The following is a 17,844-nucleotide window of genomic DNA, read 5'->3' as shown; positions in this document are numbered from 1 at the left end:
ACATACACATATACATATATATACACATACATACATATATATACACACATATACATATATATATATATATATATATATATATATATATAGAGTATATTATATATATATTTAATATTTAAACACAGGTATATAATTACACGTATATTTTTGTAAAATTTGTAAACATTTATTCAAAATATTTTACATTAAATCAAATAAACTAATAAACAACATTACATAAATAAAATAACCACATAAATCAGAATCTATTGACATTGCCAGTTTTTTTTTAGATAAGTACTTTTGCTGTTATCTAACTCTATATATTGATATACATTTCATGCTGTATATTATGATTTTGAATTAATTTAAGGACTATAATGTTGACAAATTTAGTTTTTATGTTTTTAGAAAAATCTAAATTTAAAGAATATTTTTAATATTGGCCATTCATTAGCTATTGACTGTAACATGGAAGTAATTATCAGTATCTGTAAGAATTTTAATATCTGCTCATGTTCTGACACTTTTTAAATCTATGACAAAAACCTTCCCACTTTTATATGTAACAAGCATAAAAAACAGATATAGTCAGTGTCACATCAGCATTTTCCATAAGTGCTGTTTTAAATGCCAAAAGAGCATGGCACTAATCTTTACTGTAATTTGTCATGTTTAGTATGGGATATGAAAGGGTAACTTGTATTTTTCAGAAAGGGGGATGTATGCACTTTGCAGGCATTCTGAATTACGGTCACATTAACAAATTACAATAACATGGTAAGACTAAACCGTGACCGACAGAATCAGAAAAACTATAAAATCTAAAATTTGGAAACTGGGGTTATTATATTGTCCCATGCCAGTGATTTTAAATGGATCATTTATAGGTACCCAGCCGTCCCAAAGCACAAGTTATCATACTTCAACCGTAGCTTTGCCTTTTTTCCCTCCCTTTCATGTTTCTTCACTAGAACTGCATCGCATTAATGCTCTCCAGCCATGCTGTATCCTCTGTCCCACATTTCAGTTGGATGTGGGTATGTAAGCTTTAGATGTCACTATGGCATCCTAAATCAATTACTGATTTTGATATCCATAAAGAAACCCCCTGACATTTATTGGCGTATACCAAGTTTAGTCTTTTGTAGGGAATATATTGATCCCAGGATCTTTCAGCTGGCTCACGGCTCAGAGGATACAGTAATGTGTTTTTACAAGGGGGAAATCTGTCTTTTCTTCATGTTTTTCCAAAGCTGCCAGTCATAGAGATAAAAGTAAGCCCTGTTCCAAACTCCAGTGTGCTTTCTACATAGGCCACCTTCCAAGGCAGCATCCAAACTGAATTGGTGTGACTGATTTGAAATGTTCTTCATAGGTAGTATCTCAAAATGAAGAAAACCCATGTCAGTCATGTTGTAGCCATGCTGCAATGCATTCTGGGATTGCCCTCTGCAATTTCGGACATAATTGTATTTCTTTTCAAACACTACAATTTGGTTTCTCAGAAGGTAGCATTTAACAGACTTTGTGATGAAAGCAAACCTTTAATGCCTTAATGTACTGTCTAGGTCAGGGGTGTCCAGACCTGTTCCTGGAGGGCCACTGTCAACTGACTAGGTTTTGGAATAGAGTTGCAGATTTGGGCTACAATATAAAGCTGAAAAGTTTGGGATCAGTTTTTTTTTTTTTTTTTTTTTTTAATAAGACGGAAAATAATGCTTCAGCAAAGGGAACCACTACATTTATCAAAAGTGGCAGTAAAGACATTTATAATGTTACAAAAGTTTCAAAGAAATCTGTTCATATAAGAATGCTTAAATTGTGGTTTCCACAAAACTATTAAGCAGCGCAATAGTTTAAAATTCATAAATTAATGGAATATACCTTGTTTTTTTATTTATGAGGTATCAGGTAACATTAAAGACTAGATTAATGGCTGCTGTAAATTCAGCTTTGCTTCACAGGGATAGATAAAATCTAAAATATATTTAAATATAAAACAGTTATTTGAAATTGTAACAATATTTCACAATATTACTGTTTTTACTGTAGTTTTGATTAAGTAAATGCAGCCTTGATTAGAATAAGAGAGTTCTTTTGTTTGTCTTACCAACTCCAAGCTTTTGACTGGTATATAAAATGTCTTAAAAATGTAAAAAAAATACATAAGTATTTCTGTGTGCCCCCCCCCCCCCCCCCCCCCCCCAAAATGAGAATGTGGATAATGTCATGAAAGTATTAATTTAGTGGTTTACTGCTACTTGCAGTTATGTAACTGTTTGCACTTTATCTGTGATGGACTGTCTTCAGTCTCATAGCTCAAGTACAGTCTCTAAACAGACTTTGCGGTTTATTTCAGGCTACTCTTTCACATGTCTTTTGATGTTACTCGGCCATAGATGTCTGAGATTAAATGATGTGTTCCCCCTTTGAACACCTGAGCAATCATATTCTCCCGTCTTCCTGTAATTGGGCCAGAGCCCAGAAGGGAAAACCAAATCTTTATTTCTGTGCAAATTAATTCACCTTTGACCCGGCCTTTCACACAATCCCATTCCAGATATATCAGCCGAGAAGTCTCTTGGGCAACCTGGTCCTCTTTTAAAAAAATTAAAAATAAAAGATATTATGCTCTTTTTGTTTTCCACAAGTGCAGTTGCTTTCGACATTCTTTTAATCAACATTTGACTATCTAATGTTTTGGTTTTGGGAGACAAAAGACAATTTGTATTACAGGGCAAGTCAAGCTGGTTCTAATGGGACGATGTGATAAATGTATGACTTTGCTTGCGTAACCTGGTCCTGCTTCTCGCTTTGATTTTATGTTCAGAGCTTATGTTGAAATCTCTTTGAAAGTCCATACTTCAGGCATTCTTTCGGCCTCCTCCGACGCAAATGAGAACCATGTGTGCATTTACTTATATATGCAGCAGACTGCAATTTAAAAAGACCCTCCAAAACCTCAGATAATGTTTTTGCATTTTGGTAGGTTTAGATAAACTAATTGAATGCTGTCTGCGAGACTGTAATGGTGCAGAGATGCAGCATTGGTTCTTCTGAGCATGGAAAATTAAAGGAACTTTCAGAGGGCAAGAGTATGTTTGTTTCGCAGCTCTTTCAGAAAGACGTTAAACTCTCTTCTCCACCAGAGCAGGGTGGTGCCGCTTTGGGGACAGGTTTTTTTTTTTCTTTTTCTTTTTCCCTACAGAGTTTAAGCCTGGAGGTCAGCAGTGGCTCATACTGCAGCTTGTTGACTTGCTGACACACGGCGCTGGTTAATGGTGCGGCCCGCGATCCATCTGCACCAGCTTCTCTGGCTCCTCTGAAAATAAAGATTAACTTTCCACTGCTCCTGTGCGCTCCATTTGTGTTTTTCCATCGACCGTAGTAACTTTCGGAAAAGGTGCTTATCTGGAGCTTTGAAAAACAATTTAGTTTCTGACTTTGCCACTCCATTCTGTCACCCTCACAGGAACCTACGGTGTTCTTACCAAGATTAATATTGCCCATGCTCTGACAGATAGCATCCCAGTACCCCTAGAGTTTCCCTGCATGGGCGTTTTTAACAGCGCTCCCCTAAAAGTCTCGCTGACAGTGAGGAAGCGTTATGTGAGACTCTTTTGACCAAACCTAAAATGGAGGCTCAGTTTATAGAGGCCAAACATTTTTAATGCCTCAGAAGTTACTGCAGACGCCGTTTATTTTTAAGACGCTATCTTGTAAATAGTTTGTCCTGTGCTGTGGCATGAAATGGAAAGGTCTGTGCATAAATTTTTATGAATGGCAATATATGGCCACTTCCATTACAACAAATTTACAAAGTGCTTGTTTTCTCAAATCAAGACAAATTAGATTTGAAGTTAGAACTAACCAAGTTAATATTGGCCAGATTAAGGAAAGGTGTGAAATTGCTTTTCTGTCTAGCGATTGGTCTCATGATTTTCATGATGGCCAACAATACAACAGGCAAAAAAAAAAAATCTTTTCACTGAATCATCTAGAGCCCAGACTTGAAGGTGGGCTCTTTTGACTTGTTTTCTGTGGTATTCAAGGTGTTTTGTTTTGTTTGTTTTTCAATCAGTCCAAGCAAATGCTTGACAACAATGCTTTCCAAATTATATTTTACTTGTGGCACTTTAATGAGAGATTTTTAGTGGTTTAATATTGTTGGCGTCTCATAAGAAAAAAGAACAGTGGCCCTGTTTGCCTAATGGGATTTTAATTAAAAGCAATTCTTTTTTTCTTAACATTTCGTAAAAGGGAGCTTCAGTACCCCAATCAGGATTGAAAGTATCAATGTTTCATTTTTTTTTTTCATAAACAATTTTGCCATCTTTCTCATTATTTGATAGGGTTTTTGAAATGCTTTCTTAATATTGCAGGTGATGCATGCAAATCTGTGATGATTTGCTTTTCTTCAGATATAAATATGTGCTTTGCTGTTCTTGGCTGTTCAACGGGAACTTTTCAGAGACCACAAAAGAAACTTGCTACTTCCTGTTATGGGTGTAGTCCTGTATCTGGAGATTTAAATGTAATCAAAATTTTAGTGACTTTTAAAAGAATAGTTCACACCAAAGTTTAGACACTAGCATGTTATTTCAAACCAATATTTTTTGTTTCCTTCTTTCCTGTCTATTCTTGTAATATCAATAAATGAAGACAGGGGCTGCCAGCAACATAAATTTGAGTAAGAATAAGATAATATATGCAATGCATTCCAAGCATTGTGAAGCCATACAGTTGCAACTTTGTGAGGAATAGGCAAGAATTTAAATTATTCCTTGATAATTGCAGCCTCTCAATCGTTCAGTGATTTGAAATCGAGAATCAGATCAGTTCGAATATGTGAACTAGCCATTCAGATCAGCATTTTGAACTGCATCAACTGAACAATTTTTTCATGAATCTTCCTCCTTCAAACTTTAGGAGGGAAGTTATAGTAAGTTATAAAAATGCAGTAATATATTTAAATAACAACAGCATTTTAAATTCAGGTCTATTAATCACAAAACCATGGCTTTAGAAAGCTTTGAATATTGTGCGCACACTGTATGAGCTATGTTTATTACACTTTAATGCTTTTTTGTCATTTGTTGATTGACAGCCCCAGTCCCCTTTCACTTTCAGTTTATTGAAAAGAGTAGCCTGGATATATTTCAGCAAAATCCTGCTCTGTCTCTAAAGTAAAAAAAGTGTCAAAAGTTATTGCTTTTGGTGTTCCACTAAAGGGAACGTCATATGGGTTTTCGAAACTACATGAGGGTGAGTGAATCATCACACAGCTTTTATTTCTGGATGAATTATTCCTTGAAAATAAATATGAAATTTATTTTGTCTGGTTCTTTTTCTGTTTAGTAAGGAGCACAGTTTAGATTTTAATTTGCAGATACAAGGATCCTTTTTTGCCCTACAGCACAGCTTTGTCTCATTTTCATTAAGGTCTCTCTTCTCAATTAGATTTCACCTACTGTTGTTTTGGTCTTAAACCGAAGTCAACCCAAACCCAAAATTGAAATAATTTTCATAAGAATAAACAGTATCTAAACAAACATACTGTATATGAAGGTGAGATTGAAGAGAAATTGAAATGGATTTACTCCAAGTTCAGTGACGTAAAGTGGTTGGAGACTGTAGCTTTGACGTCTTCAGTGGCGTCATTATGTGGTTCCGTAATGAGGCCAGTTTTGACATTAAACCTTTTCAGTATTCATCCTTCACACGTGTTTTTCTTTTCTGTGCAAAACTTCATCAGCAGCATTGTGGTTAGCACATTAACCGAGCGTCTCATTGTTAAACGCAGGGAAATTCTTTGGTGTACGTGCTAATTTGTTGTTCCATACGTTGCATTGCATTGTCACAATCTTAACACATTTATTTATTTATTTATTTTCTGACCAATCAGTCATGTCATAGGTGGTTTTGAGTGCATTCACCATGGGAAATCACAATGGAAATGCCATGCAATTTATTTAAACATCATTGAATGAAATAAGTACGGCTCATCTTGAATATTGTGCCACAGTAGGCATGAAAGCAGCTGCTAAAGCATGGAAAATGTGATGTCAACTCACTTGACAGTGCAACATGGATATTTTTTCTCTGTAAAGGTTATTGGTCTGTCTGTTTTTGCAGTTACTAAACTTAAGATGTCAAATTCATTGCCTACCATGTGCTGTTTCTATAGTAACCATGGGTAGCCAGGTATGAATATTTCTTTTTTTCGCTCCTCATCCTCTGTCAATGCCCTCTCTACCCCCCACCTCTGCCCATAGGACATTTTTTCCCCAAATCTCTCTTTAATAATGCATGAGCTGAAGAAGACCTGTTATGTTTGGAATGCTCGAGTTTGTTTTGCAGGCATAATTGATTAACCTGCTACTAATGTGAAAACCTGCATGCACAGATTGGTTTCCAAAAGTTGAAATGCCTTGCTTTTAGTGGAGCCATATTCATTGATTGCTTCACCTCTTATTGAACTTTTAGAACCTTAAGTTCTTCTAAATTGCCCAGTAGTCTTAAAATATCCACTGTGGGAACAACATTCAAAACAGATCATGGACTCATTTCCAAAAAGTTGCTCTTACTAGCCTTTTATGCACCAGTGCACTCCATAAACTCCGCTCAACACCCAGGCAAGAAGCAACCCACATCTTCCCCCAAACGGTTCCTTCACAGGTTTAAACATTATAATTTTTTCTTTTGGCAGCCGTGAGAGTTTTCTTCTTGGTCCGTCTCTAGGGAAGGTACCGTGCAGCTGGAACCTCGTCTTTTGGCCGTCTTCATAAATCTGAATAAACTTGCAGATGACCTCAGCAGAAAGAATAATGATGATAATCTTATGACGATGTGTGGAGATGCTCTTCACTGGAGTATCACGCTTCATGGCTCGACTCATGCTTGGTGCACCTGGAGTGTAGAAGCATGTCCTTAATGTACCATGTTCACGTACACCTGGGCTGGGATCTGCTGGGACTGTTGGACTATTTGTGCGGTCTGATTTCCTCTAAATGTGTTTGGAAGGTTGGTGGACTCCGAGAACTAGCTGCGATGTTGATTGATGGCTGTGGTGATTCATCAATCCCCGGCTGAGAATAGACAGAGCCGAAGTGACTCGGAATAAGTTAGAGAAAGCAGAAAAGAGAACATTATGAGTGATGTATAAGAAATGAAGACCTATAAAGGAACAGGAGAAATGGCAGATATGGAAAAGAAAGTGTGTTTAGAAAGTCGATAAGATGAGACTACAATTATGTAGCTGTTTTGGAGATGGATTTGTTATATTTATATTAGAAAATACTCTGTCGTTCAAAGATTTGGGGTCAGTAAGATTTATAGAAAAATAAAATACTTTTAATTCAGCATGGGCTGACTGATAAAAAATGACAGTAAAGATAATTATGATTCTATTATAAAATGGATATTTCCGGTCCTTGATTCTAATTGGTTGAGCCAAGTTCGAAGCTGATGTAAATGACTTTACAAACATACACCTTAGTTTACATTTGTGTGTTGCTTGGCAACCACTTTGTTGGAACCACAGCCGTTTCTGAGGAACTACAGTAAACTACTACATAATACCCCCTTAGATGTTATAAATTCACTGTAAACCATGGCTTCTTGGTGCTTGTTTCTTTAATAAATGCTTTTGTTTTAAACTTTCGAATTACCAAAGAAAAATGGGGGGAAATGCTTCAGTTTCCACAAATATGAAGCATGCAATGATTTTCAGAATTGATAATAATAATACATGTTTCTTGAGCAGTAAATCAGCTTCTTAGTTGCAATCAGCGCATCTCTAGATTTCAGTGTTTACTGAATTGATTTAAAGTATTTTTTTAATAAAATAAATGTGGCATTTGATCAATCCATCATTCAATCCATCCATCAATCAATCATAAATACACTTATTTAAAATAATATTGGCACAACCTTTGTTAAATGCTTTGGTTTACCATTGCTGCTTTTCACAATTTTTTTTTGGCCTTCTGCTATTAAGGGAAGCTGCTAGTTAGGCTATCTGTTGTTTTCCAGTGTGGTTTTGGGCCATGGCTTCAGCTCCAGTGAACACTGCTGACGTGGGGTGTGGTTGTTTCTTAAGACTTTATATAAACACGGACAAGCACTTTTTCTAACCTAAAGCTGTAAATGGGGTAAAACATTTTTTGTTGATGTCACTGGTATGAAACAACTCCTTTTAGACTTTTCCGTAGTCATGCTCTCACACTTGCCCTTGTCCTTGTTTAGTTTGTAAGTGGTTGTTGGCGTATCTTAAGGTCAGGCTCATTACAAGATAAACTATGCTATTAAACTGTGTTTTCACAGCGCTCCCTTTCAGTGCTGATTCTCATAGACATGCAGGAACAGCTCTTGTCAAGAAATACTTTAAACGTTTCATTCTTTACTCAGTGTTTGGTCTGACAGCTTAACATTAAAAAAGATGTGATGAGTGTAAATCAGCTTTTTATAAGTGGTGCTTGATTTGTACTTTAATACCAAGTCTACCATGAGTTACTGTGCATACTTTCTTAGGTGTTTACGATTGTTTTTATAATGTCAAACAGTTTCTGTGTCACTGGAATATATTACAGTGTGATATTTTTCAGTATTCTGTGGGTCTTAAAAAGTCATAATTTGCCTTTCCACAAATTAAGGCTTTAAAAACAACTTAAATCAGTGCTGAATGTCTTACATTCATAAATTGATGGCCTTAAATGTTACATGCACTGCAAATAAATATCTTCCTTAGTATTTTTGTCTTGTTTTACAATCCAAATATATACACATCCTTAAAACAAGATGCATTTACTTAAGATTGATGTTTTAGTCATAATCTTACTTATGTCATTTTGCTTCAAGTCAATTTACCTTCATAAAACCTGCAGAAACACTGTTCTTATAAAATATAAAAAAAATATATATATATATAATATATATATATATATATATATATATATATATATATATATATATATATATATATATATATATATATATATATATATTATATATATATATACATGTTTGTAAAATGGCATAGTTTTTTAAATAACTGAAAGTACACTCTTAACATCAGTCTGTCAAGCATTATAATATGATAATCAAGTATTATTTAATATTAGAACTTTAGTAATTAGAATTAAAACTTGATAACCATGTATGAATGCATATTAGTCATTTTAACTGGACTGGTGCTGGTGCTTTTTTGGTCATTCAGTGTTTCTGTAAAAAAAAAAAAAATGGGGAAAAAATTTGAGAGACCTAACAAAAATACCGATAAGATAATAATTATACGAATTCTACTAATAATAACAATATAAAACGCACCAAAGATTAATGAGCTACTGGATTCATGAATATTAAACAGGTTGTGTGCATTCGCTCGAACTGATTTGCTGAAATCAAAACAGAGAGACGATAATAGGTGAGCGCCAGCCAATGAGATTGCCGTTTGCGCATTAGTTCCACTGAATACCAGAAGAAACCCGGCAGTTCTTAAAAGCTGAAGAATTTCAGAGGAACTTCTTTATTTTTACAGGAAAATACAGTAAACAGAGAATTTTGTTTACATGTAGCACGTCAGTTCTCTCTCTCTCTCTCTCTCTCTCTCTCTCTCTCTCTCTGTGTGTGTGAGACAAAGCGACAGCGAGTCGTGCGCCTTCACACTAGAGTTTATGGTGCATCAAATACAGGTCCGCTGCGCATCCATTGAGACAGATCGCTTGAAGGAGAGAGAAACTCAGAAACGCTCAGAGAGTGAAAATACATTTTAACTTATACTTAGCCTCCAACTCACACACTGGCGTGTAAAATCTGAGAATTTATTAGCCATTGGCTAATATTAGACCAGATTTAGTCACATATGCGAGTGATTTACTCACAATGTAGAGGGTTGTTTTTTAGCATTTTCTACTCATCCTTTGTCAATGCTGTTGGTAGATTTTGGAAGCAGACATAAAAATATCCAGATATCGGCTGGTGAATTGGCCAGCACGATTATATTAATGCTTTATGGAGAAATTGGACTGATGCATGACATTGATGCACATCTATAGAGACTAATTTCAATTGCAGAGACTAATTGCTCCATTTGCTCAATGAGTCAGATGGATTGTTCCCTTGATTTGTAATTGCTCTTGAAATGATCACAATTTTAGCCTTCCCAGAGCTAGCACATTTACCACAGTAAGCATCTGTGTTTCCTCCATCAGCTCTGGCTTATCTACAACTTACTGTTTCCTTTTTATTATTTTACCTACTAGTTAAAGTTTCAACTGGTGAGCGTGTGTTTGCTTCCATTAAAGAGAAGATATCAAGGAACGTTAATGGTAGTTGCAAGGCGATGCGTGGCGGAGGCTAATTTTAGATAATAGCACTGACCAGCAGTTTCCCACACAAATTGGATCTGTGTCATCTAGTCCGACCCTTAAGTGATGGGTCAGACACTGAGGTCAGATTCTTATGTCAAGTAATGCCATTATTATGTGGTTATTGGATGCTAGCCTTACCTCAGCATCTTGGCTAATCCTCAGGTAAATATCTTGAATACAAGATTTACAACATTCTTTGATTACAGGTGGTAGTCTTTGTTCATAGTTGCAAGATCTCATTCCTGTTTCTCATAAGCAGTTCTGAAAACAAGGAGCATGTCTGAATAAAACATTTATCTTATTTTAATCTTATTTTAGCTTTTAATTTTTATTTAATTTAACAATTATTTAATTCTTATTTAATTGTGTTCTAGTTTTTCTTTATCTTTCCCATATTTTGTTTTATTTTTCTTAACTTGACTTTTTTTTCTTATTTTATTTTATCTTGCTGTTTAATTTTATTTTATAAAAAAAAAAATTTATTTTATAAAAAAAAAAAAAGACAATTAATCATGAATTAAATCCTTGAAGTCTATAATAAAAAAAATCTGATTGTATTTTATTTTATTAAAAAATAAAAAATAAATCCTAAATTAAATGTTACAAGTTAAAGCTTTTAACTAGATTTCTCTTAAATGAAGCTTTCTGTTGGAATAATGGAATGGAATAACTATCATCGACTTTATTTTTCTTTTTTTTTCTCCATTTTCATTTAGCTATTTTTTCTTACAATAACTGGTTATTGTAATAAACATATGCTTGATGTGTTCAGAACTAGCTGATTTTCATGTTGGAATAATTTATTTCAATAATTTGTGTTCGTGCTCACTACAAATAAATGTGTCTCTAATGCTTTAAAAGAAACGGGACACCAATCTGTAGCCAATTTGTGTTACGTCTCTTAAGAAAGAAAATCATGCCTTTAAAAGGGTTGCATGCAAACTGTGGGACACGCCAAACTTGTGTTTTTGGTAATTAAAGTTAATAATTACAAATATTTATTCTGGTGTAGTCTGGTCTGAAGAGTAGAGCAGGCATGTGTAGGTTGCTTCCAGACATAAGGAACAGATCTTGCAAAGGCATGCCAACTGTTTAACCAACACTGATATCATTTTCAGATGTGGATTGTAAGTTTTAGTGTAGATATAAGGGTTTTTTTTTCTCCTCTGCATGCCTTTCTTCTCACATGTTTCCAGGCAGTAGAGATGGTTGTCTGATGGTGGTCTGATATGACAAGGCAAGCATATCTCCATCTGCGCTCCCCTGTGCCCTAGAGACGCTGGATTCAGGCCCGTCTGAGATTGATGCTCATCTTTTTAGGCCTCTCTTATCTTACACAATACACCCATACCCATCCTCAGTCTATTTCCCTTTGTGACCAACAAAGCTCTCAAGAGCTCTGAATGTACTTATTACCCATCCCTCTTTTGCTATCTCTCCTTGCGATCGATTCTTGTGTTATTTTCTGTCATTATTGTTCTCTTGTTAACCGCCAAACGTGCCGGCCTCTCGCTAGCGGTTCAATAAATGTTTCATCTCTTCTTTCAGTCTGTCATCTCTTTGTCTTTTGGGTTTTTTAGGGGGTTTTATTTTTAACCTTCTGTGTTTGATGCGTTCTATGATTATTGTGATATTTACTGGGTCGCGAGTTATCATATTCGCTTTGTCAATGGCTTATTGCCTCACTGGCTTTGTTTGGGTGGAGATGTTTGCATCAACACGCTGTAATCCAGCCTGTGTGCTGAGAACGTCATGGAAGAATAAATGTAGAGCCCTTGTTCTCGATCTTTCCTGACAAGGGTTCCTATTACATGTTACCGCCCTTTGAGTAAACAATGGCTTTGTTGCACTGAGCTTTGTGAAAAATGTGTTTTGTACCTTTGAATTTATCATTTAAAAATGTAGTTCACCTTTGGGTTGGTCTGATTTTTATTTTACTGATGAAGGTTTCTTTAAACCTGTTGGCAAAATCAATGTTTCTGGTCTTGCAAATGAGCATGTGTCTTGCTCTACAGCTGTTTTGATGTCTGCTAGATCTTTGCCTTTCTGTAGTCTGAATCTATAGCATGACCGCATGAACTCTGGCTCACTCAGACATTTAGCTTTCATCAAACCAAGAGAGAAATCGATTTGCAGCAGTGCCGGTTTGATGCCTCTGGCCCTCTGGATGATCTTGTCATGTGTGATTGTGCAGTCGGCTGACAGGATATTGACGCGTTCAGGGTTAGTTGTACTTGAGGCTGTTGGACATGCACAGCTGTCTGTGTTTCTCTTTTTGTCAGTATTTCTTCCATCTTGATCATTAAGGTCATGCCTGGATCCACAGCTGGGCTACGCACCAGTGATCTCCAGTGGAGTCTCATTTGCTTTCATGTAAATTTTGTATTACAGAATTAGACTTGTGAACAAGTCTTTGAATTAAACGTTGTGATAGTTCACCCAAAAATGAACATTTTCATAATTTGCTCACCTCATATTGCTCAAAACTTTATATCTTTTTTGTAACATGGAGAGATTTTGATATGGAAGTCAAAAGGCACTGATTTCTTTTGATTCCCAACGTTCTTCAAAATATCTTGTTTTGTGTTTTAAATCAAGAAGAATGTCATAGAGGTTTGAAATGACATGAGTGTGAGTAAATGATGACCATTTTCATTTTTGGGTGAACTATCCCTTTAATAAGTAAAAATGGAGGTTGTTTTGAAAAGTTCAGTTGTTTTTTTTTTTTTTTTTAATAACTTGTTCATTTCCATAAATCAGTTAAAACAGTTTGTTTTAAGTAATCAGCGTTTATGGAAGTGTGGCATTTTATTTATGCATACATTTTAAATATGCATAGGCAAATGTTACTGTAAATTACTGGTTATATTGGTGTGTTTTCTAGTGGTTGTTTAGTGAGGAACATGCTTTCTAACTAGATTTTTAAGATGTTTTAGTTACTATATTTTTAAACCCTTTGAATCTACAAAATGGCTGTTAGAATTGATGATTTAAAAAAAAAATTGCCTGAGTATGTGCATGTGTGTGTAATATATGCGCACACACACACACACACACACACACACACACACATGCACAAGTTGAAAGGTTTTACTTGCCAGCCCCCCCCTCTTAAAGAAATCTGTAGGATGTGGTGAGCTAAATGTAGCCTTGTGTTTTTTTTTCCCCCTCAGGTTTTTGGAGATTATTATCACTTCAGGCACCGCAGAGTGGTGAAGAGGTCTTTATCAGAGCACAGAGGAACACACATTCGTCTGCACACAGAACCTCAGGTATGTGTGAAATGTAAAATCTGGATCCGCCTCAGAACAGCCCTTTCCAGACATTTTTCCCTCTAACAAACTCAAAGGTTATGTTGACAAATCCTTGACTAAATGAAGTAAAAAGCCAAAATACTGAAGCCATTGAGATCTGAATAGGTCTCAGAGAAGGTACAGAAATGAGTGAACTTTACACTAAAAATAGCTGCTAAAAGCTGCTTTTTAAGGCACTTTAGAGACATTTTAGAGACAAAAATTAATTGTGAATCCTAGAAAGTTACAGAATTTGGACCATGAGAGCTATATAATCTAATTCGATTTTCTCAGTTTATTTGAGAAATTTTAAGATTGCATGGTTACCTTTTTTGGACCAACATTTGGTTCCTAGCTATCACCCTGTGAGTGGCAGCTTATGCCCACATTTGAAATCTTACTACCCATTTTATATTTTTTTTTACGTTTTTCTGTTTAAATTTGATGTTTAGCGTTCGTGGCTAGAAAATAAATGTGATTTCAGACTGTACGTTATGATTTTTAATGAGAGGGTTGCAAAAAATTTGTGCTGTCTAAAGATTAATCGTGATTAATCGCCTCCAAAATAAAAGTTTTGTTTACATAATATATTTGTGTGTTCTGTGTATATTTATTATGAATATATAAATACAAACACACGCATGTATATATTTAAGAAAATTATGTTGTTTATATATTAAATATATTAATATATAATATAAAATATGAACATAAATATATAAATGTATATGCAAGTAAATATTTCCAAAATATTTACTGTATATCTGCGTGTTTATATTAACATAAAAATATGCACAGTACACATAAATGTATTATGTAAACAAAAACTTTTATTTTAGATGCAATTAATCACAATTAATCATTTGACAACACTACAAAAAAATGCAGACCTCATATAAAATGCATAGAAAGCGAAACTATTCATATATTTAGTTCGACTTCCTGAGGTTGATAATCAACATTTTATGAAGGTTAAACACATCCTTCAGTGATCTTGTGGGAGTTTCAGCTCTTAATTTGTGCTGTATTCATGGAAAGTGCCTTGAAGCAAGTGAAGTTTGTTAAAGCAAGTTATTTGCATTGTGCTGATTTATGACACTTTTTTGGGGTTATATGACTATTTTTTTGCGGCATACCTCTTTTTTTCTTTCTTTTTTTTTCAACTTCAGCTAAAAGGACACTGCATGACTTTGGACATTTATTATTGCCCTCAATTTTTAAGTTTCTCTGGTTGTTCGTAGACCTTGTTTCATCAGGGACTCAAACTAAAGACCTAATCACTTTTGCAAATGTAAAGAAGCACCAGGACCTGCACACACAATTTTCAAGTCATTCATCTTTGTTATTTCACCCGTCATTCTTCAGCACTCTCTCCTTTCTAGTTTTTTTTTTCTCGTCTTCTAAAGAATTGAGGGCAGACGTTTTCGGTTTGTCCAAAAATAGTTTTTCCTCTTTTCCCAACTGTTTCTAGAATCCTTTCTGGTTTATGTTCCAATGTTTGACTTGTCTCCTCTGAACGTCATTGTGAATCTTTCCATTCGCACCCTCACATGCTGTTCTCGTGAAACCTATATATCAAAACTCCTCAGTTTCCTCCCTTGTGCACGTTCCTCTTAAGAACACCAAATAAAACTTTTGGTTTCTCTTGTCACCGGTTTGAAATACGAGCATTTAAAGTTGAGCAACCTGAGATCTGCGTACATTCACTCCAACCTCAGTATTTGTCACTAAACTGCTTTTCTGGTCCAGATGTTGAGTTCTGATGAGGCGTGAAACACAAACCCTGCAATTTTAATGCCAGAGAACTGCTAAGGGCTAGAAACCCCCTTAATGGAAATCACGGACTGGACCCGTATGGCCCATAACTCACTTTCTAGAGGGGGTTAAAAAGTCCATCTTGTAACATGGCTGCAGCGCCACGCTCTATCAGTGCGAATGGCCTCCAGGAGCAGAGCGACTTCCCTCGAGATGGGAAAAGCACTCCATTGTCTGGTGTTCAGTAGTGATGAGGTGTGTGAATAATGAACCTACCTGGGTGCCAACACAATGACGGAGAGTCATTGCACACAGCCCGGTTTGACTCATTTGTGCATCTCGGATTCATTTCTAGAAAGTTGCTTTTGTTCGTGAGCGCTAAATGATTAGTCCTTGAGGTACAATGGTGCTGGTTTTCCTCTTAAATTTCATGCATTGAATGCGTTCTCAGTCATCAGTCTTTTGGGAATTGCATAAGATATGCTGGAGGCTTTTTTTAAACTTGTTTCTAAGTATAGACTGGAATTCATAGTTGCTATTTTTTATTGTTGTACACCTTCGCCATCTGTCAGAGATTATTTCAAAGTCACACGTTGAATATTTTTGTCATTTTTTCTTACTTCTCTGTTCTAGCCTGTACTTATTTATATATTGAAAAATGTCTTTCTCACTATTTCTTACTTCTGTAACATTAGGGTAAATGTACCTATTAAGCTGACCAAAATCTACATTGATACATTTTTAGTGCACAAGATATTGGTTTCAGTACAAGAAGTTATGTTAAAATAAACACAAAAATATGTAATTTTATGAAAAAAAAAAAAAAATGGAAAGAAATCAAGAATTTCAATTAAGTTGTATATCATTAAATGCAAAAAGTCTGGCTGTGATTAATGGGTAATTTTTTGTACCCTTAAAGCATACCCCTGTTCCCCAATAAGCTCACATCATGTTTTATTAAAAAAAAAACTTATTTTAAACAACCTTTTTAGAGAATAATTGAAAATGTTTTATTTGAAGGTACAGAATCAATAATAATTAAAAAAAAAACACTAAAATCAAGCAACAAGGCTTTCAATTTGATCAATTTCACAACAAGAGCAGTTTTCGTGATTTTGTTAATACATGTTTGAATTAAAATATATAATGTGTGAATATTTCGTTTGTTTTTCATTCTCATAAACTAAAATGATATTCAGTGTAATATATCTGTAATATTCGGTGCTATTTTGGTCAAATTAGAGTTGATTAAAGTGAAATGAATACCATATGAGAAAATATTGACTAAATTTAGAGGATGATTTTGAAATACTAGACAAAATAGGAATAAAAAATGTGAAATTAACACCGGAACTGGATTAAATCTCTAGTTTAAATCTTTTGATTTATTTAATTTTAGGAATTTCAGTTTAAAAATAAATGCACTTTAACAGCCATATTTGTCTTGTTGTTATTGTTGTTGTTTTTTGCGCCATCTTGTGGACTGCTTATTTTAAATTCATCTAACTGAAATGTTATTTTTAATTAGAACATAATTATATTATTTCAGTGAAAAATAATATTTTTCAAACTATTGGCAGCCCTTGTGGGATTCCTTTGCAGTTGTGTCGCTGCTCGTTTAGATGAAAAGATTGACCTCTTTAACTTTGTAGGATCGTCAATGGTCACTGTCGCTCAGATGGCAGCAGAAGGTTGACTCATTTGAAATGATTGACTTCTAGTCATTTTGATGATACAGATGGCTATAACGGCGAAGGAAATCTCTCTTAGTGAAATGAAACCCGCAGTTGTGTGAAGATGTTTTACCCTTGTGAAGTGTGTTGGTCCTGTTGCCTGCCCTCTCAGCGGGTCTCCGTGGCATTTCCCCTCACTGCCCTGCTCCGCTTCCTGTTGTTGAATTCTTTCGCTCCCTTCAGCTTCAGAAAGAGCAACCTTTTGAGCCCTGTTTCATCACAAACAATAGTCACTATTGACAAATTTGGAATGCTAATAATAATTACTTTTATACTATGCAGTCTTCATGCAATTTTCACATTGATTTTTTTTGTCATGAATAACACAGTATGTGCAAGTTCCATATTATACTGTAAGTCATGTAAATCTCATAAATTATATACAAAGAAAGAGTGTGCATTAGTCTTAATAGTTAATTTTTTTTCTGCAAATATGATTTAAGCAATTGACTTTATTATCTGCATTTCCAGTTAAGATATTCCAGATCACTGCCATCCGGACTCCATTTATAGTCAAGATTTTATCAAAACTCTCTTCTAAAGCGATCTTCATATAGCTTCAGCAATCCATTTCCTATTTCTGAGTCCTTTGGTAGCATTCATATTCTCTTTTAAACACATTTGGCTCAAGTCAAAACATCAGAGCTGTCATAGATGAAGCAACATCAGTCATGAGTTTATTCATTATGCATTGCTTTGCCTACAGAGTAC

General features: G+C 35.0%; 1 protein-coding gene across 3 annotated transcripts in view; it reads left to right on the top strand.

The window, feature by feature from the left end:
- The window catches only part of LOC109045813 (furin-1-like), a 111,698-nt gene that overhangs the window by 44,264 nt on the left and 49,590 nt on the right, over positions 1 to 17,844 (top strand). For all 3 annotated transcript variants that reach the window (XM_042727242.1, XM_042727240.1, XM_042727241.1), the window contains exon 3: positions 13,526 to 13,624. In XM_042727242.1, the coding sequence (XP_042583176.1) occupies positions 13,526 to 13,624 (99 nt within the window). The remainder of the gene's footprint in view (positions 1 to 13,525; positions 13,625 to 17,844) is intronic.

Source organism: Cyprinus carpio, chromosome B7 (assembly GCF_018340385.1).
Source record: "Cyprinus carpio isolate SPL01 chromosome B7, ASM1834038v1, whole genome shotgun sequence".
In the NCBI taxonomy this organism is placed as follows: domain Eukaryota; kingdom Metazoa; phylum Chordata; class Actinopteri; order Cypriniformes; family Cyprinidae; genus Cyprinus; species Cyprinus carpio.
Note: the sequence above shows the minus strand (reverse complement) of the source record. Positions and strands in the feature narration are given on the sequence as shown.